General features: G+C 45.6%; 1 protein-coding gene across 1 annotated transcript; it reads right to left on the bottom strand.

Moving 5' to 3' along the window:
* MXRA5 (matrix remodeling associated 5) lies at positions 1-27,631 on the bottom strand. Its single transcript, XM_063082983.1, has 6 exons — positions 27,444-27,631; positions 18,638-18,767; positions 17,867-18,257; positions 9,918-14,906; positions 4,868-5,768; positions 1-1,909 (listed from the first exon to the last, which is right to left on the bottom strand). Exons 1-6 carry the CDS (start codon positions 27,629-27,631, stop codon positions 1-3), a joined length of 8,508 nt encoding a protein of 2,835 aa, XP_062939053.1.

Raw genomic sequence — 27,631 nt, forward strand, 5'->3', positions numbered from 1 at the left:
TCAGAAGACGTGGACATAAGTCGTTTTGGTGTCGCTGCCCAGGATGTTCTTGGCCGTGCACTTGTAGAAGCCCACGTCCCTGTGCGTGGCGTGTTGGATACTCAACGAGCCCTGCGGGTGCAGGAACCTGTTTCCGTACAGGCGGGCCTGCGCTCCGGCCGACAGCCGCGATCTGTCCGGCAGCTCCCACGTTATCTGCGCTTTGGGAATCCCCATGGCCATACAGTTTATTTGCACGGTGTTCCCCGGCCGGGTGTAGATGACCGGTGTGAGCTCGCTGGTGATCCGAGGCGGATAAGCGATGACTATCACCGGGACGCTGGTGACCGAAGGCCCGTGCTCGGTCTCCATCCTGCACACGTACGTCCCCCTGTCGAACACCGAGGTGTCGCGCACGGTGAGGGTGCCGTTTTCCAACAGGGCAAAGCGCGCCAGGGCTTGGGGACCTTCCAACACCTGGCCGTTGGGAAGAGTCCAAGAGAAACGTCCCTGCCTCCCCCCCGGGGGGACGCAGTGCAGCTGCAGGGTCTCCCCGTTGATGATGGTGACCAGGTTGTGATAGCGGTGGCTCGTCTCGGGTTTCAGCCCCACCTTCAGCGACACCAGCCTCTCCGTGTAGCCGGCCGCGTTGCGCGCCACGCAGCGATAAGCCCCGGCGTCCGCCGCCGACAGCCCGCTGATGTGCAACATGCCGTCGCTTTTGTGCAAGAAGCGCTGCACCTGCTGGCCGCTCCGCAGCTCCGTGCCGTTGGGCAGGACCCACAGCAGGCTGGGCGCCGGGGTCCCCGCGGCGGAGCAGTTGAGGCTGATGGTGTGTCCCGCCGTGGCCGTGATCTTCTCGCTCACGGGGTCGTGGAACACGGGTTTGTGCACCGGCTCCAGCACCGTGAGCTGCACGATGAGCCGGGCCTCCCCGCCCTCGTTGCGCGCCATGCACACCAGCTGCACCGAGTCGCTCTTCCTCAGGCTCCGGATGTCCAGCGTGCCGTTGCGGTGCACGGTGACCCGGTTTCCGTAGTAAGGGGCCGGCAGGACCACGCCGTCCGGAAAAGCCCACAGGACGGTCGGGGTGGGGACGCCCTCGGCCTTGCAGTCGATGACTTTGCGACTGCCTCCGGCCGCTACCTCGCGCACCGTGGTGATGCTGTCGGCCTTCCCGTTGATCTTGGGCGCCTGCACGTGCACGTGGATCCACACCGTCTTCCTGTCCTCCCCCGCGCTGTTCCTGACCAGGCAGGTGTAGTTGCCGCTGTCCGAGCGCTGCGCTCTGTGGATCAGGAGCGTGCCGTCCCCAGAGATCTGGTACTTGTCGGACGCCGCGGGGATCAGCCTGTTGGTGGGTGACAGCCAAGTGACCCTGGGCACGGGTTCCCCTTGGCCTTGGCAGGCCACGGTGACCACGTCCCCGTAGGGCACCTGCACCACGGAGTACGTCTTGTTGCGGATGGCTGCGGGCCCGGCCACCACTTTGACGCGCACTCGCATCTCGTCCTTCCCGACCTGGTTTTCGGCGAAGCAGGTGTAATCTCCTGCCTCCCTCATCCCCACCTCGTTGAAGTAGAGGGTCCCGTTGTTGAAGACGACATAGCGCTTGCTGCGTCCCCCGCTGTCGTCCGACTGCATGAAGGAGTTCACGAGGCTCCCGTCGGGAAGGCTCCAGGAGATCTCCGGGTTGGGGAGCCCGGTGGCGACGCAGTCCACTTTCAGGTCACCCCCGTAGAAGACCCGGTGGTCGTTGTCCTCTTTGTGCTCGATCTTGGCTGGTTTCATCACCACGTTGACCCTGAGCACGACGTAGTCGTCACCGACCTTATTCCGGGCCACGCACAGGTAATCCCCAGCGTCTTTGTCTGTCACCGATTTCACCACCAGGGTCCCGTTGGTGAACACCTTGACTCTGGTATCAAAGCTGGCAGAGAAAAAGAAAAAAGAAGACGTCAGTCTCCCAAAGGCTGTACCCTGGCTTTAGATCACTGGAGGGAAACAAAACCACGTTTTCCTGAGACAAGTCAGTGGACTGGCTGCTACTTGCAGAATGCACCATAGTTTTTGCAGGCTGGGGAGGATTGTGTCCAAACGTGGAAGGCTTACTCCAAATAACAACTGCCTGGGTGCATCTGACCTCACGCTGGCCTGGTTATTGTTTCAGGGTGTGAAATGCATTTGAAGACTTCAGGCCTGTTTGTGTGAGTGTGTGTGTGTGGGGGGGTGTATCTCTGGGACATGCATTGTGCAGCTTATTATAACAAAAGAATCAGATAAAATGCTACACGCATGGAGGGAATCAATCTGAGTTAACCTTTTTAAAGAGGTTAAGTTGTTCCTGAAGAAAATGCTTGAGACACTATTTTTACTCTTGCCTTTCCTCCACATGAAACCCAAGCATCTCCAAGCTAATATTTAGGAGAGGTTTTCATTTTAAAGAGGCAACACAGAAAGAGTGACAGGAAAGCCTTCACTGTGCATGTGACATTTTTATAAACACTGGACTATTCTTGACACACTCAGAACTAATGTTTCGAATAATCTAGTGAAACAATTTGGGAGATTCTGACTTTAAAAGTGTCCATGTGAAAAATGTCAATTACACATATATTATAAAGGTGTCATGGGAAGGTATCTTTGCATTTTAATCCCTTAATATTTCCTAAATACTGCTTTATGCTAATTGCATGTCCAGGATCTTTTTTTTTTTTTTAAGTGTCTATGATTGAATTCAACTTGATCATTGTTAATAAAAGCATCTACTGCAATGACCAAATGTTTTTTTGCCCATAAGTGAGAATCAAGTCAACATAATTCAGTCAGTAATTTGATAGGTATGGAGCAGACCAAGACATTTTAATGTGCCTTGCAGTTTGGATCCAAAAATGTGTACAGGAGCATGTGTCTATAAACATCTGCAAGCTTCTATAGCAGTGATCTTCAGCCAGAATCAATTGAGCAAATCTGAAAAACACACGTGCTTCTATATCATAAAGAATTTGGCTTCAAGGAATGAAGCTCCAATATCTGTATTTTTAAATAGTCCTGACGTGTAGCCAGAGCCTCCCATGGGTTGTTTAATGACACTTTACGTAGAATATAGTAAGTCAGAATTTAGTCACAATAAAGCCATGGAGATAATTATTTGTGACTTATTTATGATTTATATGGAAATACTAATAGAATGGCTCAAATTCACACTGAAACTACATTCTTGGACTACTATCCCTTCAACACTGCTACAGCCGTGCCAAAGTCGAGGGAAAACAGTTCTCCAAATGGCAGGAAGCCTACTCATCTGGAAGACATTCCAGCATAAATTGGGTATGTGGTATTCTGGATTGATTGTGCAAAATCCTCTCGGCACCACCCCGCCACCTAAAGTTTAAAATACAGGCTGGAGGAAAACTTTTTATCCTTTCTGCTGCATTGGAAACAGTGCGGGGAGGCCGGACACAATGGCCCTGAAGGAGCCTTGAACATTGATGCTGCTCCAGTCCTGGGCTGGGACCCACGCTGAGGTGCATTCCTGCCTGAGCTGCTAAATGCTGACAGAGATCAGCTGGGGATTCACCACCACATCACCACTGATGCTTTTTGATTCCATTTTCCCTTTCCTCTATTTTCTCTTTCTTTTATTTTTTGAAAACACTTATTAATGCCTTTCCTTAGAGACATTAGCTCTTGGGGATCTAGCCCAGACTTTCTCACCCTTGATGCAATCAACATCTGGGGCTGGATGATTTTCTGTGGTGGGGACCCTCCTGGACACTGTAGGGTGTTAAACAGCCTCTCTAGGTTTTACCTACTAGTAGCCACAACGAGCCCCACCCCACCAGTTGTAACACCCCATAATGTCTCCAGGCATTGCCAAGTGTCCCCTGAGGAGAGGCACAATTGCCCAATTGAGAACCACCGCTGTAAAGAGATGATACCATAAGTTGACTGGGTTGATAGAAGGTAAATAGATGATAGATGACATAGGTAGATGATAGATAAATTAGTTAGATAGGTAGATAGATAGGTGATAGGCAGATAAATGACATGGGTAGATAATAAATAGACGACAGATATGACAGATCACACAGAGACATCGATACATAGATAGATATGGACTCTCCGTGCTAAAACAGAGTTTCTCAGCCTCAGCACTGCTGACATTTAGGGCCATCTGATTCTCTGTCACGGGGGCCGTCCTGTGCACTGTAGGGTGCTGAACGGTGTCCCTGGTCTCTACCTGCTAGATGCCACTAGATCCCCCATCCCCGTGCCATGTCAGCCAAAAATGTCTCCGGACATCGCCAAGTGTCCCCTGGGGGCACAATCAACCCCTGATGGGAAACATCCCCATATGCCTACATGCTGGGAATTGAAGGCACTTGATTAGAAAGTGGTTTTCTCCATAACCAAAACGCATTTTTATGATTCCAAGTGTGCTCTGGCAGTGTTGTAATCGTGCCTTTCATTTTGTTAAAAATTCTTTCATTAATGCCGTGTTAAAAGAAGTCCTGAAATCTGTCTGCATTTTCTTGAAATTAATCCTGGCAATAGAAAGCAACCTAAATTGTTTTATCTAATGCGAATATTATCTCATAAAATACAGTTCGAGTATAATAATTGAAACAAAAGTCTCTGGGTCCGTGATCCATTTTTTTTTTTTTTTTTTTTTGGACGGCCTGAGGGGCAAGGCAGAGAAGAAATCAGGTATCTGTTTTGGATTCCAGTTTATAAAGACAAGATTTCACTGCGTGCAAAAGCGCACACAGGGAGCAATGTCTGTGCCTATTGATTCTGGAGAAGGAATCGTGTCGTTTTTGGCCCCAACACACAAGACCAGTGCAGGGGCCCAGTGACTCCCGGGCTTCCAGGAAAAGCCACCTACCTGAAAAGCGCGTCAACCATCCGCTTGGACGGCAGCCTCCAGAGGATGCGTGGCCAGGGGTCCCCCGAGGCGCTGCAGTCCAGCCTCAGGGTCCCTCCGTACTTGACGTCCGTGCCCCGCGGAGAGGTGCCGGTGATGCGCGCGTTGGCCGCGGCGCGCTGCACGGTCAGCTGCACCGTCCTGCGCGCTGAGCCCACCAGGTTGGCGGCCACGCACTCGTAGCGCCCGCTGTCCTTGGGCGCCAGGTTGCGGATGTAGAGGGTGCCGTTGGGGAAAACGAACAAGTTCCCGTGGACGAACTGCGAAGGGCGGATCTGGGTACCATCCCGGAGCACCCAGCGCACGCTGGGCAGGGGCGCGGCCTTGGCACTGCAGTGTATGTGAATGCTCAGCCCCGGGGGCAGAGAGATGTTCTCCAGCTTTTCCTGGTGGATGACCGGGGGCAGGGCCGCCACGTGGAGGCGGATGGCCAGGCTGTCCGCCCCGGCTGCGTTGCTGGCCACGCACTTATACACACCTCTGTCTGCAAAGGACGCCTCCTTGATGGACAGGGTCCGGTTTTCGTGCAGCGTGATCCGGCCTTCTACGGGGGACACGGTCTGCCACACCCTCCTGTCAGGGAAGATCCAGGAAATTTGAGGAGCGGGAGTCCCCTTGGCCAGACACTCCATTGCAATGGTGTCACCCAGGTAGACCGTGACATCCTGGTAGTGGGATGCTAGGATCTGGGGCTGTTGCACCGTGACGGACAACAGCACCACCATCCTGTCCACCCCGTGCAGGTTGTTGGCTGTGCACAGGTATTGGCCACGGTCCTGCACCTGCACCTTTCGAATGAGTAGGGTGCCATTCTTGAGGACTTCAAACCGTTGTATCCTGGTGTTAGGAGTCATGAGGGCTCCTGGAGAATAATAATACATACTGTCAGCATTGACATACACTGTCACTTTTCATAATGATCCAGTGAGTGTAGTTAACTAATCTAATTCTCCTCTTTGTGTTCAAAGCTGCATGGATGGGGGTGTGAACTGGTACAGCCATTATGGAAAACAGTAGGGACCTTCCTCAAAATAATTTTTAAAAAGAATTACCATGTGACCCAGCAAACCCACTTCTGAGTATATACTGAATATATTCATTTCAAAGGAAATGAAATCAGTATGTCAAAGAGATACGTGCACTCCCATGTGCATTGCAGCACTGTTCACAATAGCCGAGACATGAAATCGAACTAAGTGTCGATCAATGGATGAATGGATAAAGGAAATGTGGTATCTATACACGGTGGAATACTATTCAACCTTAAAAAAAAAAAAAAAAAGGAAATTCTGCCATTTGTGACAATGTGGATGAACCTAGAGGACATTATGTTAAGTGTTAAGCCAGACACAGAAAGACAAATACCGCATGATCTCACTTACATGTGGAATCTAAAAAAGTCAGACGCATGGACAGACAGTGGAATGGTGGTTAACAGGGGCTGGGGTGCAGAAGGGCGAGATGTTGGTCAAAGGATAAAGTTTCAGTTCGAAAGGAGGAATAAGTTCAAAAGATCTATTGTAGTCATGGCAACTACAATTAATACATATATTGTATACTTGCAGATTGTTGAGAGAATAGATTTTAAGTGTCTTCAGCACAAAATAAAAAGTATGCAGAGAGAGAGAGAAAATGTTTTGTTTCCCTATTTTTGTTCATTCATATACGCTAGCCCCAGAATCAGGGCACGGGCTACCTTCAAGCAAAAAGCAGCCAACATGGGCTTCAGAGAAAACTCTGGAAGCTGGTAAGAGCCGCGGGAACTCCTAACAGGTGAAGCATGTTCGCCTCAGTTACTGGAGACACAGCCTCTCCCTCAACTGTGCTGATGCTGTTCTGAACTCCCTGGTTGGCTGCATGGACACCCCAGGCTTGCAGCAGCTGTCCACACCTGCCCAAAGAGGCCCAAGTCCACAGAGGGTTAGATTGATCTGGTCTTTCCCTGTCCAGTCTGGCTGAGCTGAGCACTAACTCATGTTTCCAGGAGACATCTGACATCCCCACACTCCAGCCTCCACTGTTTACAGTCTCCATGTTGTACACCCTGTCTGTCCTCAGGGGCTCTACCATAGTCTGGGTCTGTACTAACCATGCGTTTCTGATGCTTTGACATCTGGGGTTTGGAGGGACCACCTCTCCCAGGGTGAGCCAATTTGTAGACATAGCAAACAACTCACCAGTGTGTGCACCTTAAGTGTACAAACCAACCAATCCAGAGCCCACACCCCAATCATCTCCTTTATCACCTGCTTACACTCTGTGCCACGATCCCCCGCCCCAGTTGCCCCAGGACCAGGTACTAGACGACTAGGGACAGCTCTACATGCTCTAGAGTCTGATGACATTTTTCTAAGTCTCACCTGTTCTTTGATTCTAAGCCTTGCCTGTTCCATCCCATAGAAACCACAATACAGGCTATTGCCCACCGTTTCCCCCTATCTCTCTGCCTCCTGACCAATGCTGGTACACCCCTGTGTAGCCCTGTATAGTACCACGTGCCTCCTCTTTTTGGAAACTGTGAGCAACAAACTGTTTTCAATGGTATCATCTCTTGATCTGCTGGCGTCATCCTACTGCAGTATAATAAAACATGCTTTTTAAAACTGGGGAACCCTGGAAAACCCTGAACCTCAGTACCCCTTTCTTCTCCCATGCTGCTGGTGCCTTCTTGGGTCTGGGCTTCATCTGTGGACTATTCATTTTGTTTCTGACCAGCCCCCTGTGACACTTCGGCTAACTTTCTCTAAGACGAGAGAGTTTTCTGCCTTTGGGAGAAGGTCTCAAACTCTGCAATCTCTCCATAGTCTTCATCCTCATTGAAACAAAGCCACTACTCTGGTGTGTTTACAGAAGCTGCCAAGACCATGGCTGCCCCGTCCAAAACCAAGCTTGGTGGCCAGGTGAGTCTGCCTAGCACAACAGGTCTTAGGAAGCAGGTGTTGGTTGATGCTGGCATACACTCCCTGCCTTCCAGGTAATGCAGCTAAGAACCTGTCCAGCTTTGTGTTTGAGTTTTCCTGAATGACAGGTGACTGGGCATGGGCACCTGCTGACTTTCACTCATGGGGTCCTACCTCTCCATTTAGGTATTTTATGATGCAAACACCAGAGTGTTTGCATTTCATTTAATTTGGAATAAAAGGGAAGAACCGCTGAATATCTTGCGGAAAATACAACGTGGCCTTGTATTTGTCTCTGATGCCTTAACAACAGAGCAAATTTGGTTTATCCAGCAGCCAAGGCATTATTAAATCATGTTGTGTATCTCCACAACGATAGACTACAACGCTCTGTGCATATGAGAGAATCTTTTTGCCATGCAATGAGACAGAACTTTCTAAACACCAGAGCTAGCGACCAAAGGAGGAGTCTGCACGGGGAGCTGATCCCTGGAGATGCAGAAAAAGAACATAGATGAACATCTCTGAGCAGGTGCTATGCCATGATGCTCTGAAGTGACTTGAGGTGTGGAAGACCCTGAGGATTAATTTCAACAGGATCTCCCAGGAGAGGGATCGCTCCTTCAAAGCCATAACTATTTTAGAGTGAAAAAATCATGGTGTCCCCGTTTGCGACTTCAGGCAAAATTTAGTAATAAATCTTTACAGAGACATATGACTTCACATGCTGAGCTGATCAAAGAAGTAAAGAGTGTCTCTGGGCTCAGAGCCACTGTGAACCTCTAGAACACTTCCAACATTTGAGAGACAACCCTGAGCAGAGAAAGTACAGCTCTCTTCAGTGCCAGCAGCACGAATCACTCCCGTATTGTCCAAATGGACACCAAAGATACCCTACAAAGTCCTGTGATCAGAATCCAGGATATAGAATCCAGAATGAAGGATACAGTTGTATGGAAAGAGCAAAAGAGAAAGGAGAAAAAGGGATGGTTTTTCATGGGAGCTACAATTCTCAGCTTTTATTTTTCTCTATTACCTAGGAATCATGTTGTCCTCCAGACAGAACAAATGGCCAGTTTATGAAACAGAGCATTCTGTGGGTGTCCTGGCATTACAAGTGTACATGATTGCTATGGGGAAATTGTACCCTTCCAAAATGTGTATGTTAAAGCCCTAACCCCTAATGTGACTGGGTGGGAAGATAGGGTCTTTACAAGTGAAAAGATAAGATGTTGATTGGGGGGATGGAGAGGACACGAGGAAAAAGAGGAATTGGTAAAGAGACACGAAAATCAACTATGTTGTATATTGATAAATTAAAATAATAAAAGAAAGGAAAAGAAGTAGGGTCTTTAAATAGATAACTAAGTGAAACGAGGTCACTAGGGTGGGTCCTAATCCAATAGGTTTGGCATGCTTATAAAAAGAGATTAGGACACAGACACACACAGAGGACAACCATGTGAGGACATAGGGAAAAGACGGCATCTACAAGCTAAGGAGAGAGGACTCGGGAGAAACTAACCCTGTTGACAGCTTGAGCTCAGACTTCCAACCTCCAGAACTATGAGAGAATAAATGTCTGTTATGCAAGCCACCCGGTCTGTGGGACTTTGTTATGACAGCCTGAGCAGACTAACACAATTGTATCTCTAGGTTCGAATCAAAGAAGAGCCTGATTAGTGCTTAGAAGATTAGAAGCTAATCTCTGGCCATCTAGGTGTACTTTTGCAAGCCAGTTGAAAGACAACAGGCATCTGTAGACTGCCCCTCACCATACTTTATTCTCCCATGGGTGATGGAGACTTTTGTACTGGACCTGATGGGTTGAAGATGAGAGGCTCTTTTATGGAATATTCCAAAGCACAGGTCATTTCCTATTCCCAAAGGACCTATTACATGTTTCCATGGCCCCATTAACATCCCACATCCATTCCGGTTCCTCACTTCCTGTCCCTGGAAAGGCATATGCTTGGATCTAGGTTATCAAATGTCTCTTCCCGTTCCACCTATCCTTTTCCCAGAGTCTCTGGTTCTGCCTAGAGTCACAGACTCAAGTAACCTCCTCCTACACAAATTCTGGTGAAAATGCACATGCTTAAACACCCTACCTGTGGAAACCTTCGTCCAGGTAACGAAGGGCTTGGGTTTTCCTGTTGCTTCACAGGGGAACGCGACATCTGTCTCGGCAGTGACAGATACGGTCTGTGGGGACTTGGTGATAATTTGGGGCTTTTCCCCAAGCATCCAGAATTTGGATGCAGGCGGTCCCCCAGCAAAGAGCTTTGAGCTGCCCTGATGGAAGTTTCTGGAAGACTGGCTAGACGAGGTCACGGATGAGGTGGAGCTCCGGGTGGAAGAGACCTGGGGGATATTCTGTAAGTTGGCAGAGGGTGATGCTGTGGTTTGGGGAGTGTGCAAGACTGGAGGAGCTGGAGGTCCAAAGTCCATGTGAATGATGCTCTGGGAATGTATCCTATTGTAGGGACCTGGGTAGACTTTCTTCTCGCTTGTAACTGGGGCAGGTGAGGTGGATATCTGGGGCTTCAGGGTGGCTTTCAACTGTGGGAAAGAGAGGGTCCTGTTGATAAAGAAAGGGAATCTTCCATTGGAATAATGAGGAACTCTTGAACTTGGAAGCTTGCCAGCTGGGTTTCTTAGCTCAGGGATGTTATTATTCCCAAACACTTTGGAGTAGCCATTGAGGTGGTCAGCTCTTTGGTCAGTAGACTTACTAGGAATGCTGGATCTGGACATGTGTAATGGAACAGCAGTTGTCATACTTGATAATTTTGCAGTTGTAATGTGTTTGTTCTCTGGCAAAACCCTTGAAGGATACGCAGTGATTTCTGGCTTGTTGGTCAAGTGACGAGGTGGCTGGAAAGTTGCAATGTATCTGAAGGGGCTTTGTGTGGCCATATGTGGTGGCCTCACTGTCCCCCTCGGTGGGATAGGTTTGGCAGGGACTCTGGCCGGTTGGTGAGGAACGTGGACTCTCCCACTCTGGTGGTGACTATCTGGGCCATGTGGTAGACTGTTTTTGGTCCGATTCTCAAATACTTCCTTCCCCAACTCCTGCTTTGGAGATGAGTTAAATTTATCCTGGTTGGAAGATGGGGTAGATAATTCATTTGGTCTGAATTGATGCCGAGTTCCCTCATTGTTCACTGGTGGTGCTTTGGTTTCTGGGTGCCCCACATAATTCAAGAAAACATTTTCCCTGGAATCTGTTGATGTTGGAGATGTTGTTGAAGTAAGAAGTGTGGGCTTAGTGGTGGCTTGTTCCAAAGACACAAGCGTGGTGGGTGGAAATGGGGATGTTGTCTCCTCCACCAGGGCAGGTGTAGGGATGTGGTTCCGTGGTCTAGTTTCAGAATGCATATTAGCCAGAGTGGTTTCACGGTGATCCTGAGCCCTGAGGGTGCTTTCTGCCTGACTTGAGGACAACTCTGCTTTTATGTTTGAGAGGGTAGTCAAGGCACCAACTTCCTCCTGTTGAAATAGTGTAGATGTTGCAAAAGAAGGTGAAGACTCAGAAGTAAAATCCACATCCTCCAGCTCTTTAAAAAGGGCTGGGTCTGTAGGATTTTCCCAAAAGGTGGTAGCAGGTGTGTCTGTCTGTAGCCTTCCAGACTGGGCTGTACTTGGGGGATCCCAGCTTGGAGTTCCTGGAAACTCTGAAGGAGTTGATTCTTCCTTAAATTCTCCCACAGTGGAGACCAAGGAGCCAGAAGTTGGTACAACATTAATGACTGACTCACCAGGATCTAAAGTGCCCATTGCATAGGCATTGAGGTTTGAGACACCAAAATCCTTCACTTCCTTTCCTTCTGATGCAGGTTTATATGTGACTGGGATTGTCTCTTGGACTTTATCATGAGATAAATCCATTTTTGTTGTGGTTGTCATGACGTCTTCAACTGTAGTTGCCTCGTATGTGTCCCTCGTATTCAGAGAAACAGTCCCAGGCAAGAGTACAGTTCCTGAACTGGGAGTAATAACATCTCCATGTTTCTTTTCTGGAGAGAGGCTCGGCTCCGTCGCAGACACTCTTGAGCTCGCTGTAGAAGTGCCATGCCGTTGTTTGTTAGGCCTCTTCCTGTGTTTCCTTCGTGGGGTTCCCTTGGATACAGGTTCTGCATGCTTTTCTACGTCCACTTGTTTTGGGATATTAACTGTGTCATCAACCCAAGATGTAGGAACCAGTGAACTCTCCACTTGGTTTGGAATCTTCATTTCAGGTACTTGAGTTGGTTGAGAAGGAAAAGTCTCTGTTGGGGCAAGAGCTGTCGGTGGGTTTTGCTTATGCCGGTGATGGAATTTGTGCGGGTGTAATCTCCTCCTTCCACTGGGCCTTCTCCGAGAAGGGTGAGCAACCAGTGCTGATGGTGAGGCAGCCTTTTGGCTTGGTGTGGTCATTGCTGCCGTGGTCGACTCCCGGTCCAAGAGAGTGCCAAGTGTGGTTTCCCCGGGATGCTTAAATGCAGAGATGTCGCTCATCAGTCCCAGTGTGGAGTCAGGCACGGTGACAGACTTGGTGTCTTGCCCCTCCCTCTCAGAACTTCCAAAAATTGTGGAGTCCCTCTCTTGCGTATATTCTTCCCATGGCATCTGATATTTCTCCTCCAGGCCCTCTTTAGTCAGCAGGGTGCCTTGAGTACCTGAGCCACTCTTCACAATCTGCGTGTTGTCTGTCTGTGTTTGTCGATGTGATAGGTCTGGGACATGTGGTTCCCCTAAAGTGGGAACTTGAGATGACTGGGATGTACTGGAGTCGGTAACCCTGACAGTGGGGGTTGGAGTCAAGTGTGCAGAGGTCTGTTCGTTCATCTTGTCCCCATCTGGTTGTGAATTTGTCTCCAAATCTGGGTAAAAGTATTGAATAGTCTCAGATTCTGCCAAGGAGATAGCATCTAGGGGAGGTTCACGCTCATTTGATGTGGGCAGTGGCACAGACCCAACAGCTACTGATGAAGACCAACCCTCGGTTGCTGTCTCTTCACTGCTGAGCTCTTCGTAGACTGTGTCCAGGGTACGTAGAGTAGGAGATACTTCATAAGGCTCAGACAGCTGTGTAGTGGCTGTCACCCACTTCCTGTCAACTTTGGTAGAAGTTACATCCTCAGTCTTCTCAGAAAACTCATCAGTGTCTTCTTCCGGATGTGTGCTTGTTCCTTTGGATTCAGCAAGAATAACTCCACGGTGGTGGTGCTCTAGTCCCACCCTGGTGGAAGAAACAGTACTCAAAACCTGTTCTTCCTCTCCAAAGAGAGACATGTCGGCTGAGGATTCTTCAGCACTGGTTGCTGTTTGCATGGGAGATACAGAAGGGGGGTAAACAGCGGGTGAAAGAGGTGTCACTTGTAGACTCATGGATGGAGGTGTCGTGGTTTGAATGACCTGTGGTACTTGGGTGCCCTTAGGGATATTTTTCCCACGTACTCTGGCTAAAATATCTGCCCAGCGCTCTGGGTTGATCTGTTTATTTGCCACATTTACCCTTCTCCTGGACTCAAACACTCTGCGACCTTCTGCAACATTGGTCTCTGGTTCTTTTTCAGGATGCTTCCAGAGTTTTGGTTTTCTTCGCCCTTTCTTGGCTTTCTTATCTCCAGTGACAGCATCTTCCTTTGTTTTGATGAACACCTCTTGGTCCTTTGGATGAAGAACTCTTCTTGCGGTGTTATCTTCATCTCCTATGCCTGAGCCCCCTTCATCCTCTGCAATGTCTCCTCTTGCTCTTGAGAGATTCTTTGCGCCTGGACGTCTCCCTCTTTTGGATGATCTGCCAGATCCTTTCTTACTCACTGTGACTCCCACGGTAAAATGGTCTGCCCCTTGCTGGTTGACAGCCACACATCTGTAGTAACCATTGTCACCAACTTGGACCTTTGGGATGGAAAGAGTTCCATTTGCCAATATATATGCATGTGATGTGTTAGCCAAATCATTAACTATTCTTTTGTTTGGAAGAATCCAGCTAAGGTGGGCTTCAGGTATTGCCAACGCACTGCAAGGCAACATCACTGTCTCTCCTAAATCCTTGTCAATTGTCACAGTATATCTCTCAGGGGACTGAGTGGTAGGTGCCTGCACAAGCACCCTGTACAGCATTCGGTCCACGTCATCCCTCACCTGAGCAATGCACTGGTACAAACCAGAGTCAGACAGCTCCATTGATTTGATCTTCAGCCAGCCACTGCTGAGGACAGAGAACTTGCTGTCCTGGTCATCCAAGGGTGCTTTCAGAATGGAGCCATCTGGAAGCACCCAGAAGATGGATGGACTCTCAGAAGCTTTCACATTACAGCTCAGCTGGCAGGGACTCCCTTCCAAGACAGTCTGAGCTCTTTGTACAGCTGCACTTGGCTCAATCATGACCCAGCTTCTGCTCTGAGCCTCCCTCATATCTTTGATGGACATGGTTTGAGAAAACTGGGCATAATAGGAGAGTAGCACTTTTTTGGCTGTACTCTGACGCCGATTCAGTTGGATATCAATGGACGGCTGCATGATCCATTCTGGTTCTGCAAGAATCTGGGCTTTGACGCCTGTGTAGTAAAGCGCATCCTCATCTACATCTTGCCTGTACTGGTAGCTGACTCTGGGGTCTTTGCTGAGCATGATTTCTTGGTGAAGCTTAACTGGGACCTCACTGTAATAGGCTATCAATTTCCACAGTTTTTCGTAGTTTTCCCGAGTCATGGGACACTCAAAGTCCAAGGCGACTGTTGCATTTATATCAATCTCTGGAGGATCCGTCTGGTTCAAGTGAATTTTGTACACATCCGTGGGCTTCTTGATGTTGCAGGCCAAGTTCACCATGTTCCCGTGCTCATCAGTCATATTCAAAGAGATGTTCCATGGGGGTAGGTGGAGCCCATCTAGGCTGAGCTGGTTATCACTGTCCTCTTCTGGTTCCTGCTCCTCCTCGCTACTCCTGCTCCTGTTCTGTCTCAGAGGAGACTCAATGGAAGGCTTCAGACAAGTGACGTCCTTCAGCTTGTGAATCTCTTGCTTGTGCAACTTCTTGGGACTGGAGCATATGGCACACAACTGCCCACCTTCATAGGCTTTGTCCTTCTTGCATTTCAGAATCCCTGGAACAAATAAGCAAACACAAAGTAAGTGAATGGGCTCAAGAACAGCATGCCTTGCACGAGGCCAGAAGATACATTCTCTGCCTTTTTATCACTCAGGTGCATTTGTTTAATAAAGTGACACCACAACTGATTTGCCTCTGTGGCTTCACTTATGACTTTAACTCACTAACCAGTGTTTTTTTAACTACAGTCATGCACCACCTAATGACGTTTTGGTCAACAACGGATTGCATATATGATGGTGGTCAGAGCCATAGGCTGTACCATATAGCCTAGGTATATAGTAGACTGTACCATCTAGGTTTGTGTAAGTACACTCTATGATGCTTGCACAATGAAGTCATCTAACGATGCATTTTTCATAATGTATCCCTGCCATTAAGTGATGCATGACTACTTCATAATGAATAATAGGTACTAATGGGTTTCTTTTTAAGTGTTTTTTTAAGTTAAAAGGAAAACAAAATGTCATTCACTTATATCCTCCAAATTACCTTCTGTGCAAGTTCAGGAGAACTTACATAAATCATTGCAACCCATGAGCATATTTCCTGGTGACAGGATCAAGCTTTGACATGACTCATATCATATCTACCTTTTATGATTTTTTCTCTTACTATATATATATTTGTTTTATTTTGGGGATTTGCATGGATATGAAATCCTGAATTTGCTCCTTCTTGTATGGCCACCACTCAGTCACTTTTACTGTCTCCTCCTCTGCCCAACTCTATAAAGATGAAGTCCACCTTAACATGGTCTTAGAGCTTTTCCCTTCTTGCTTTGGTTCCTCATTGATAGCCCCGTGCACACACATGGTTTCAATTACCATCCATCAGCCAGTGACAATTTCCATATGTGGTTCTCAGGGACAAACACATTCTCTGAGTTCCACACCCAATTGCCAGATTGCCATGTCTTTTTAAGTGTCACAATGACTCCTGACGCTGACATTTACAGAACAAAATTATGTTCTCTCCCAGCCCAAAATCTAGACATCTCATGCCTTTTCTGCATCAGTAAGTGGCTCCATAATCTCCGCAGTTGGGGAAACTGGAAGACCAGGAGTTCTGTTGACAGTCTTCTTGGAATACACCCACCTCTTTCCACTCCAGTTGAGAATAAGCCAGCCAAACAGCATCATCTATGACATGAAGGACTTATAAGGCTCCTCATGGGCTTTGCCATATTTACTTTTACTATTAACACAGTTTTCTATGGGAGGTTCAGAGTAAACACCTTGCCTTCCCCAACACCCACACTCCTACAAGCATTACACATACACATCTGTATGTGTATACATTATACATACACATATGTACACACACATACAGGCAAACACATGCATGCCTGGGCGTGCACACACAAAACCATGCACACATATCTCCAAACAATGGCAGAGATGGCTCTCTGCCCACCACAGCTTCATGGTCCCTCTTCCACAGAGTAGTGTGGCTGCTGAGAAATTGCTCTCCTAATGTGTTTCCAGGCTCCTTTGAACCAATTGGGGTGCAAGGACTAGTTCCCACCAATGAAATATGAGTGGAGGTGGCATGTGTCTTTTCTGGTTAAGACCATTATCAAGAGGGTGTTCCTCTGTATGCCCCCATCCATTGCCTGATTTTGCAACTCTGATGTCAAATTTAAGGTGGAGACAGAGGTGGAACTGCTGGACCTTGAATTTAACCATGGAGGAAATCCTCCTTGCAACAAAAACCACTCATATTTAACCGTGATATAAGGTGGGTGTTTGGAAAATTTCCAGGTGGGCACGGGTTAAAGGGTCTAAGTAGAAATCAAAGTCAGCAAGGCCTCTCAGAGGAGACAACCTTCTAGTAAAGCTCTGAAGATTAAGAATAAGCCAGCCCCTTGGACATCTAGCAGAAAAGATTTCCGAGCAAGAGACTGAGCAAGGCCAATGACATTGAGCTGTGAATAAGATTGGAAAGTGCAATGAATGGGTAAAAAAAAAAAAAAAAAAAAGACAGTGGCCATGTGGCTGAAACTGGGTGCACAAAGAGAACAGGAGACCAGCAGGGTGCAGTGAGTGGGGTGGGGGACGGGTGGAAGGACTACTGTGTAGGAACTTTGAGTAAGGAGAGTGCATTATATCCTACTAGCAGTGGAAACCACTGGAGGACTCAGGCAGACATGGGGCACAGCTGGAGGCACAATCTGAAAATTGTTTGCACGGATGTGTGGAGAGTGGACTGAAGGCTGTGGGGAGGCCTGTTCACAATGTTTCACCTTCCTTCCAGAGAGAAAGGAACAGAGCTTGGTCCAGGTTGGTGGCTGTGAGAAGACAGGACAGGATAATCCCAGTGAGATCTGAGGATAGGGGGGTGGGCTGTGAGGTGAGACTTGGGGAAGGAAGGGATGAGAGAAACAAGGAAGGAAGAAAGGAAACGAGAAAGGAAGGAGAAAAGAAAAAAATGTCTTCTATATTTTGAACCATAATCTACTTTCTTGCAGCTTGCACACACTTGTCATAATTGCGGGTGTTCTCTGGGTCAATACAGAACGTCTCTTCCCCTGTCCATAAAAGAATAATTTTACAGCAACCCCAGCCTCTTCTTTCCCAGGCATCTTTTAATACTTCCTCATAGGACATGGGTCTACAGACCTTCCCCATCCTAGTTTCCCAGCACCAGCTGCAGCCGAAGCGTGGACACCACACTGCAGATATCCATTCAGGGACAACCGAAGTCAACTGTACGTTATGAATTAAATGATAATTACTCTACATTTCACTGCCAGATAGATGCATTTGCGTTACATACTGGAGGTGTCTCAACGTTTAAGCTGTGACGTTGAACATGTAAGTGTCCTGCTTTAATGACTTGGTGCTCTGATTTCACCCAATGCAAGATGAATGAAGCAATGTAAGATCCTTGGAGAATGGAGCTTCTCCAGGAAACTAAGAGTAGGCAGCTAGGAGTTACGTGTGTTGTCCTTACCTCTGGATTTTGCATCCCATTCCAGAAACGACCTCATTTCACAATCACAAGACCACGGATTTCCGTGCAGGTAAAGATTCTCCAGAAGTGGCATGTTCTGAAGCATGCCGGCAGGAAGAGTTGTGAGCATATTCTCCGCTAGGTATAGGTGTCTGATGGTGGAGAGTCTGAAATAATCCAGAAACGTGAAGGTGGAGAAGGTGCCAGGGTGGAGCTGCTGGAGAAGGTTTCCTTCCAGGTGCAGAAGCCGCAGGGATGTTAAGCCACTGAAGGCTTGCGGGTGGATAAACTCGATCTTGTTGTGGTCAATGTGTACTCTTATTAAGTTTGAGAGTCCCCGGAGGGTCTGTGCTGTTATTACCCTCAGCTTATTATAGCTGAACTTGAAAACCTACAGACAGGGAAAAAAAATTTAAAAAAAAAAATTCTGTTTACACTTAAAAATGCCACAGCCAAGAACAGAAACCAGCACAAAGGGCAGGGAAGTCATAACATTAAGATTGTTTTTATGTCAAGAATAGCAATTTTATGGCTCACGAGAGAGAATGATATAGTTTTCTTTCTTTTTTTTTTTACTGTCATAAAATATATATAATAAAAGCTTTGCCATTTTAAGCATTTCTAAACATGCAATTGTGTGGAATTAATTACATTCACGATGTGGTGTGACCGCCACCTCTATGTGACCACTACCTCCGCCGTTTGCCAAAATTTCTTTCTTAGTGCTCATCAAGGCTGCAGATAGTGATGCTCATAAGGGCCTAGGTTTACCTGGAGGGAACTGAGGTCTCTTAAAGCCCCGTCAGGGATGTTCGGGATCTCATTACCATGAACCATAAGAAGCTGCAACTTGGTCAGTCCCACAAATGAGGTTTCTGAAAGGGTCTGTATGCTATTAAACCTAAAAAAAAATAATAATAATTAAAACAAGAAACCGTGAATACATAAATTTCATATGGAAGAGATTCTCCAGCCTACCTGGGAGCACGTTAGCAAAACGGTGATTCCGAGGTCATACAATGCGACTGCCAAAACACATTCACCCCTTTGGGTCCTCATCCATCTCGGGGCTCAAAAGGGATCTGAGACATTTTATTTGTCTTTGTTTAGTTTAGCAATATTTAGCAAGAATTTTGACTTGGAATATGCCAGTGTAGTCCAGAGGCTGTTCCCTATGGCTCCTTGTTGGAAACTCTGCTCTGAAGTTGCAATAATAATGGATGACATATGACTAGCAGGAAATGGGGGGGAAAAAACGAGCAATACTTGATGTAGCTTTGCATATAAGAGAGGAGCACACTCTGGGCTGAAGAGCCAGATTAAAACACTGAGCACCACACACCGACACTCTTATTACACAAGGAAAGCTGCAATGTCTGGTGGATTGTCTAAGTTATTTGTAAACATTCTGGGGTTTTGCTGCTGTTGTTGTTTTTGACATTGCATATGCATTGGTCAAGATGCTTTCTTGACCAGCTTGGAAATTTCTCATTACTGCCCAGGGGGAATCCTCAAACTAAATCCCTGGGGAACCAGTTATAACACGAATGGAAAATCCTGCATGTTGTTACATGACATCAGTGTTTCTGCTGAGGTATAACAAACCTAGTCTGAGAGTATTGATTGGATCTCCTGATTATGGCCTAAATAAAGGAAATGGACCCATAGAGAATACAGGTAAACAGCTCATAGCTAAATGCAGCAAATGCTAGCCAGGTCCAGTTTTCTTGTAAACTCATCATGCCTAAACCTCGAGCCCAATTGCAAAGTCAACAGAAACACCCAGCTGAGTGTTTACTTCCCTAAGAGCCAGTCTTAAGAAGCACCTTTCAGCTACAAAGTCTTGAGGACAGGAAACGTTTACTCTCCAACACCCAAACCATGCACCTTGATTGCTTCAAACTCTTCAAAGGCCTAACTTTCAAAATTACATTTTTATGTATGAGGCTAATTTATGCAAAGAAACATCAGTTGGAATTACATGTATCCCACCTCATGAGGATAACATTGCGTAGCTGCAGAATGGGGTATGGGAGCCATATAGTGAAAGACGATTCTATTTTCTATTATTCATTTTGATTTATGTAGTCAACGGACAATTATATAGTTTCCCTCTTCTGGATTACAGGACATTCTCTGCTTCCCTTCTTTAGTGCTTTTTTTCCAATGACTTATCAGCTGAGCTCTGCTCTACATAACAGCACTGACAGGTAAAATATTAAAAGCATTAGGTTCATAGCTAACTGTGTACTTTATATTCATGCTTTGGACTCCCTAGAAGATGGGAGGATTAGCAGGAATTGAGCACAGCCCTCTGCAGATCACTTTTCCCGCTTTATCACCTAAACCCCATGATGCAAGCATGTTTCACTAAGTATACACAGCAGGAACTGAGATTCAGAAAGTTTCCCAATTTTTCAAGGTCACATACCCAAGTAAGCAGGGGAAAAGGAGTTGAACCGTGTTAAGTCCAATTCCAAAGTTTACGTTCCTTTCATTACATAGCGCTATTTTGGTCCTGTTCCAACAAAGATTCAGGCTTTAAAATCCTGCAAGCAAACACAATGGCAACCACAACAACTCCTATTTTAGAGAGAAAACTCACAGAAGACACTGAATGCCCTCTAAGGATACACAGCCACTGCAGGAAAGATCCAGATGTCTTGAGACGGAAGCATCAGCATGCACTCAGATACCATTAACAGAGATGGGAGAAGCCATCAATATCTATTTGACAAGGTGTTTTACTTGGTGAGTTCAAATGTGTGGAATTAAGATGCAAAACTCCCCCAAAGATAATGTTGCAAACGCAAATGAAAATTGAGGGCGTGAAGATCCTTTGATGATGTTAGCAATTGTGACCCTCCACGTGCACAAAAATCCAAGGAATCGAAGAGAGAGGTACATTTACCCCCATGAATAGGTCTGCGATCTCCCGCAGCATCCAAAGAAGGAAAGGGAGGAGAGAGTTGATTGCGTACTGTTTGGGGAATTGAGATTCCAGTTTCTAGGTCTGCTTTGTTGCCAGCTAGAGATGAGATCCCTAGAAAGGAGACAGCATTATGAGAAAGCCACACGTTTTGAGGTCACACATGCTTCATGGTGCTTCCTGGCTACCCCAGAGAAATTCCTTAATTTCTCGGAAGCCCAGATTTCTCACTAGTAATGCTACAGCTATTATTTCTTCAGAGGACTGTGTGTGGGTTAAACGATGTCCATGCCTATAAGCCCTCAGAGGCTGCTGTGTGTCAAGGGCCACTGCAGAGTTTTTGGAGGGAATCGTATCTGCAAGGTAGGCCACGAGTAGACAGGAGTAAAATTCACAGCAAAACAAGACACAAAAAGAGACAGGCTGAGCATTAACAATAAAAAGTAGCAGCTGAAGTGCAAATGGGTAGGGAGATAATACAAAGAAATCATATGCATAAACATGCTCAGAGACAGCTTCAGCGTTCAAATGTGCAAAAATGCATACATGTTAAAAATAACATAATCAAATAATCACGACATGAGCAGATACATCCACTGAACGGTTCTTCTCAGAAACACCCAAACGACCAAGTTCAGACCTGCTAGAACGGAGCATCGAGCATGGTTAATGACCATCTTAAGATGCTTTTTTTTTTTTACTTTTTTTTTATGGAACACTTTGCTTGTTTCTTTTTATTTAATCATTAGCAGACATGATTTGGCACATCACAGAGGGTCGATAAGCTTTGGCAGAGTGGGTTTGCTGATGAAATTCTCAGAATTGCTCAAAGACTTTTCTTCAAGTGAAATACCAACCATGAACACTAATTTAATGCACATGCATTAAAAGTCTGAAAGTCTGAAAGTAAGTTTCGGGGAAGCCTGCTGGAGAACAGAAATCTCACCCAGGCATTTTCTAATCCAGTTTTTACATCTGTTCTCAGCGATGTTACTATGTAGTGACCATGACCGTTGCTTGAGATGCACACCAAGAAAAGGAATGAAGTACTGACAGCTGCTGCAATGTGGATGAAACTTAGAAATGTTGCAAGTGAAAGAAGCTAGTTGCTGAAGGCCACATATGGCATAATTCCATTTATACGAAAAGTCCAGAATAGTCTAATTCACAGAGACAGAAATATTAGTCGTTGGCAGGGGTAGAAGATGGGGAAGGAATGCGGAGAGACTGCTAGTGGGCATGGGGTCTTCTTTGGGGGTAACGGAAATGTTTTTGAACTAAATAGAGGCGATCAATGCACTGCGATGCAAATATTCCAAATGCTACTAAATTGTACACCTTGAAAGAGTGAATTTTTTGTCTTTTGAATCTTACCTCAAAAATGCAAAAGCAACAGACAGGTCAAGTGTGTATATGTGCCTTTAGGATATAGCTGCCCATGTGAACTAAGTCCAATAATTTTAGAGATAGAGAAATAAAAGGAAAAGTAAGGGAGGTGTTGCTTAAACTTCTCTCCATATGAAATGGTGCCCAGTGCAGGGCATTGCCAATGGAGAGAGAAAACCAAGATTTCCACTGTTTTATTCAAGGCCCATTACTTGGTTCACTGACCCAATTAGAGACTTTTTGGGGGTAATGTCCCTACATTCCATAAACTTATCCAATTGGCATGACTTTACCACTAGGTAAACTAGAACTTAGAAACGCTGGGGGGAAATCCATTCTCTTTCTGAAATCTATGCTCTAAGATGCTGACTTTTATTTAGAGATTAATTCTCTGTGCCCTTGGGCTTGGCCACATCACTTTAACAGAACATTTCATGGTGGACGATGGGCCAGCTGTCTACGTTATTGTGCTGTGTGCTGCTGTCTTCTGTTTCTTGGGCTTGCCCAGATAGCTCCACCTGTAGGACACTTTCATTTCACCTGTCCTCTGTTGGGTCCTCCAACCAGGATTTCTCCACTGAGGCAATGTGTACCAGGGGATATTTGGTAATGTCTGGTGACATGTTCAGGTGTCACAACCAGGTGGAGGATGTTACTGTCATCTAGTGGTTGGAGGCCAAATATCTTGCTAATCTTCCTAAAATGCACAGGACGGCCACTACCACAAAGAATGATTTAGCCCCAAATATCAATAGTGCCAAGACTTGGGAACTGCCTTAGCATGAGAGTATCTATCTATGTACCTACACATGCATGTATGGATCTATCTATGTATCCATCGATCTGTTCATCTATCTATCTTTGTATCTATCCATGTATCTATCAATCACCTACCTATCATCTGTCTATGTATATCTATCTGTCTATCTGTCCATCTATCTACCTATCTACCTATACATCTGTTTATTGTCTACTTATGTATCTATGTATCATTCATCTATCCATCCATCTGTGGCAGTAGTTCCCAATCGGGGAGAGTTTGCTCTTAGGGAACATTTGGCAGTATCTGGAGACATTTTTGGTTATCACAACTATGAGGGGAGGGTAGGTTACTGGCCTCTCGTGGAAGAGACCGGGAACATTACTCAACATCCTAGAGTTCACAGGACAGCCCCCACTCTAGAAAATCATTCAGCCCAAGTCAATAGTGTGGCAACTGACAAAGCCTGTTCTAACCCAAGAAAGTCTACGGGCTGAGGTGCTGCCTCATTTTTTTTTTTTTTTATTGCTAGTTAGCATGCTGCAACTAGATCTTTCTGAAATGGTTCACACATAAAAGTGAACGAATGTCAACGTCCAAACCCTGTTCCATTTCTTGCATCCAGCATTTTGTGCAGACATAGCAAGCCAAGTGGAGAATGGTATCTGGTGAGGCAGGTGGGATTTGTAGGGGACAGGTTAGCTAGGAACTTGGAAGGCATAGGAAGGAGTTGGGTTTCCTTATTTAAAACGCAAAGGGAAGTTACCGGAGGGTCTTAACAAGGGGGGTGATGTGAACCGAAGTATGTGTTAAAATGGCATTGCTGACGTCTACCTGGACCATGAGTCAGAGGTGGGCAGGGAGGAAGCAGGAAGTCAGGTGAATCCTGGCGAGGGAGTGAGGGATGCCGGTGCCCCTAGCAGGGTGGAGGCAGTGGAGATAAGAGCACGTGGAAAGTTTCTGGACATATTCAGAGGAGGAGCCAACAGGTATTGCTGAATAGTGGAATTATGAGTGAGGAAGATTGGACAGACTTCTGCTTAGATGGGAGCAAATCGGTGGATGGTTCTGTGGACTGAGACGAGGAAAACTGGGAGAGACCAGTCTGGAAGAAACCTCTCAAAGCTATATTTGCCACATTATGTTTGAGATGTTTGTGATAATCCAAAGAGAGAGTAGAACTTACAACCAAGATGGAGACCCAAGATGCACATTCAAGAGATATGAGCCCACTAACCAACAGAGTAGAGCCCTGGGAGCAGGTAAGATCACCTGAAGAGGGCCTGCAGGTAAAGAGGTGCAGAGAGCTCAAAAGGTGAAGGCAGGTCTTGAGGCAGAGGAGATGAGGGCCAAAGGTTCCATCTCTATGATGGGTCCAAAAGAGCTTAACGTTCCTCAGCACGCTTCAGTCCAATGGCGTGCGATTCTCTCCTGTCTGTCACCCAAAATTCTCAGGGTCAGCTTGACATCCAACCATAATGGTGGATATTGAGGCAGATGAGAAAAGAAGATAATTCACACCAGAATAAATCCCCCTGTTTAGGAAGTCTCCCAAAGTCTAGGATGGGGCCACATCGTCTTAAGAACCTGTCTTTCTCAATTATCTCCTTGTGTTGGCTTTTAAGAAGCACAAGAGAGATGCAGCTACTATTGGTGCTGGAGGTAGAAGCAGGGAGAATATTCTGGGACAGACAGAAGCTCAGGGAATAAGTTGACTGCCAAGTGGAGGGAGGATTTTCTTCTGTCTCAGGACCCCAGGGTATGGATGAATGCTCTTTGCATCCTTCTGTAAGCCTGCAAAGAGACTGGACGATGAGATGGCACTCATGGAAGAGAATCTACATGGAAACTGGAATGACCCTGGATGGAGCCTAGCTCTGCAGCTCATTGAATACGTAGCCCACACTCCAGAGCATCCTCATTTCCTGTGGATTGGCAATACCTGATTACATCATAAACTAACTGAAGTATCTATGTTAACACAATGTACACGAAATGGTGTCACAGATATCAATTAGTATCGCAAAACAAATTTTAAAATAAAAAAGGATGCATATCCGAGAAGTTACAGAAAGATGTCATCAACACTAGCCCCCCTCCCCCAGAGGAAAAAAAAAATCCTTAAAAGTCTGTAAATTAGACACTAGGTGGATGACGTCATTGTTTCCTTAAAAAAAAAAAAAAAAAAAAAAGGAAAGTAATTTTCAAAAAATCTTTGAGGCTTTCCAAGCAGGAAACAGCAATACTGACTGAGAGCCCTAAAAACAGCTGTGTGGGAATAGAAGGTTTCATGAGCATCTTGCCAATAATCCTTCATTCTCTGAGAGTTTTATGCTCTCTCCAAACTTCAAAAGGCAAACCAGACCCTGAATCTTATCTATGTTAGACACTGCCCTTGCTTTTCTTTTCCTTATGTCAAAACACATGATGCCAGCTTCATTATCTATTTTGAGATTGATTTTCAGACAACAGGGCTGTGGTTTTAACAGTGCTTTAAAAAGTGATATATTGATCCATGTTGTGAATTAAGCCAGACAGAAGTCATGCATGTTGCTGCAGTAAAGGGATTCCTTAGGGATTTTTTTTTTTTAATTTTCTTTTCCTTTTAATATTACACAAAACCATCTCGGGATATCATTGGCATTCACAGGAAAAGAAAGTATTTTGATATGTTCGTTCTACTTCAATGGCAACGTCTTTGGGGCATGATAGATTCATTGTCTTTATTGTGAGTTGTTTAAAATGAAACCATCAAAAATCAGGTTCTACTTTAAAGGTTAGTTAAGTTTCACACTGAATTTGTAATAATAAGTATGTTAATAATAAATAATATTTTTTTAAAAAACCCTTCAGTTGGAAGATGGGTGGGAAGAAAAGCATTCCAGAAACTGTAAACAAGATGCCAACAGCTTGACAACTGTATTCCCAGTGTCACAAGTCTAAAGCCACCATACGGTTAACCTTCTCCTTGGGGAGGGTGCGTAGAGCAGCTTCCAAACCCCCATTTCCAGCCTGAGAGTCTGTTCCGAGCCCACAACACAGGCACACACACAACTCCTGCACAGGAACATAGCAAGAAACAATTCTACACCAATCCCATTTCTATGCTTTTTTAGAGGGCTCTTCCAAGGCCTGTCTGAGTACTTCCAATTGTGTGCCCTGCCAGGGAGCTAGGCTTCAGGGACTAGGTGGCTAATCCAGACTAGTGAGACAATGTGCCAAGTGGTTCACGAAAAGAGCAATCCCTAGTCAAAGCCATTTTTCATACCAGGAGATGCAAGAAAGAAGAGAAATGGTAGATTAGGTTCCATTTTTTTGCTCTGCAAACACCACACACTCTATCCATCCCTGATTCAAATCAGCTTTATCTCCTTTTCCTTTTGTCTTATCCCATTAGACAAGTAGTGTGTTCAAAAAACAAAAAAATTGTAAGATTGTAACAAGAGGAACTGTCTTATGTATTCATATTTGCTCTTCTGGCAAAGCCAAATTGTTTTCCCTACTGAGCCATCATCCTTGTGGTTGGATTTGCAGACAGTCAAATCATAAGGTTTTCCAAAATTTTTTGAGAAAGCTATTTCATGATCTATTGCTACAGGATAGGGAAGTTTCTACCTTATTTTTTCTAGTTTTCATCGTTTTATGCAACTACTGGTCTTTACAGTTAAAAGATGCAAGACGTCTTTTTAAACTCTGTGCTCTAAGGTGCACAGGCACACTTACAGTTATTTGCTCGTTGATTCACACTTGATCATTTTATTTTATTAAAACACCCTCACAGTGAATACTCATCAGACGCCAATTTAATGTGTTGTTTTCTGGATGGTAGAAAATAGCTCATATGTTTTGTCAAAGAAATTCAAATGATTTTCGACTATTAAAATTATACATGAATACTTTTAAACTCATAGAAACTAACATTTACATACATAAAATATTTATGTGTATAAAATAAAAGAAAAAGAAAAATATTCTATCGGGAATGCTGCATAAAAATAGTTTTTAAGGATATTAATATTTTAAGGAGGCAAAATCTGAAAGAATTCTTTTGTTTCCTCAAAGTCACAATTCTGTCATCCAGGGGACTTACAAAATGTCACAGATGTCTCACTGATACCTTTTATTATTCTTAAATAGTTTCTAAAGTCTGTTTAAGAAATCTTTATATATTTAAGCGTATGTCATTTACATCCACAACATATTTTTAAAATGCTATTAAGGAAATTTCTTGGCAAACTGAGGTTGTTCGTGATGCTTTGTTAATAAGCCTTATAGCATTGCAGCTGGTGGATGTGTTCAGATAACCGCCCGAAAGGATGGAATTTAGTGTTGTTAAAAACTGTCACCTCTATTCTGCCCATACAGAGGCACATAATGCTAAATAGAGCGACACACAGAGGAAATATACACAAGAAGTTAAGAGGATCACACAAACATATGCAAAACCAAATAAAGACACACGCAAAGGCATTTAAACTGTTCAGCAAGAATATGGTACAAACCCCAAATTGATTCTTTCCACATGTTTCGAAATCCCAGCAGGCACAGCAGACAAGGATCGAAACGTGCAGTGGACCTCGCTGGGAACATAGCAGGCACAAGGGAGGGGACAGGCCTTTGCTGATCGCGGATGTCCCCAGACCAGAATCAGCACCACGGAGAGCGCCCCCCAGGGCGCCCGCGTCGGCAT

The sequence above is a fragment of the Cynocephalus volans genome, chromosome X, assembly GCF_027409185.1.
Source record: "Cynocephalus volans isolate mCynVol1 chromosome X, mCynVol1.pri, whole genome shotgun sequence".
Classification (NCBI taxonomy): Eukaryota; Metazoa; Chordata; class Mammalia; order Dermoptera; family Cynocephalidae; genus Cynocephalus; species Cynocephalus volans.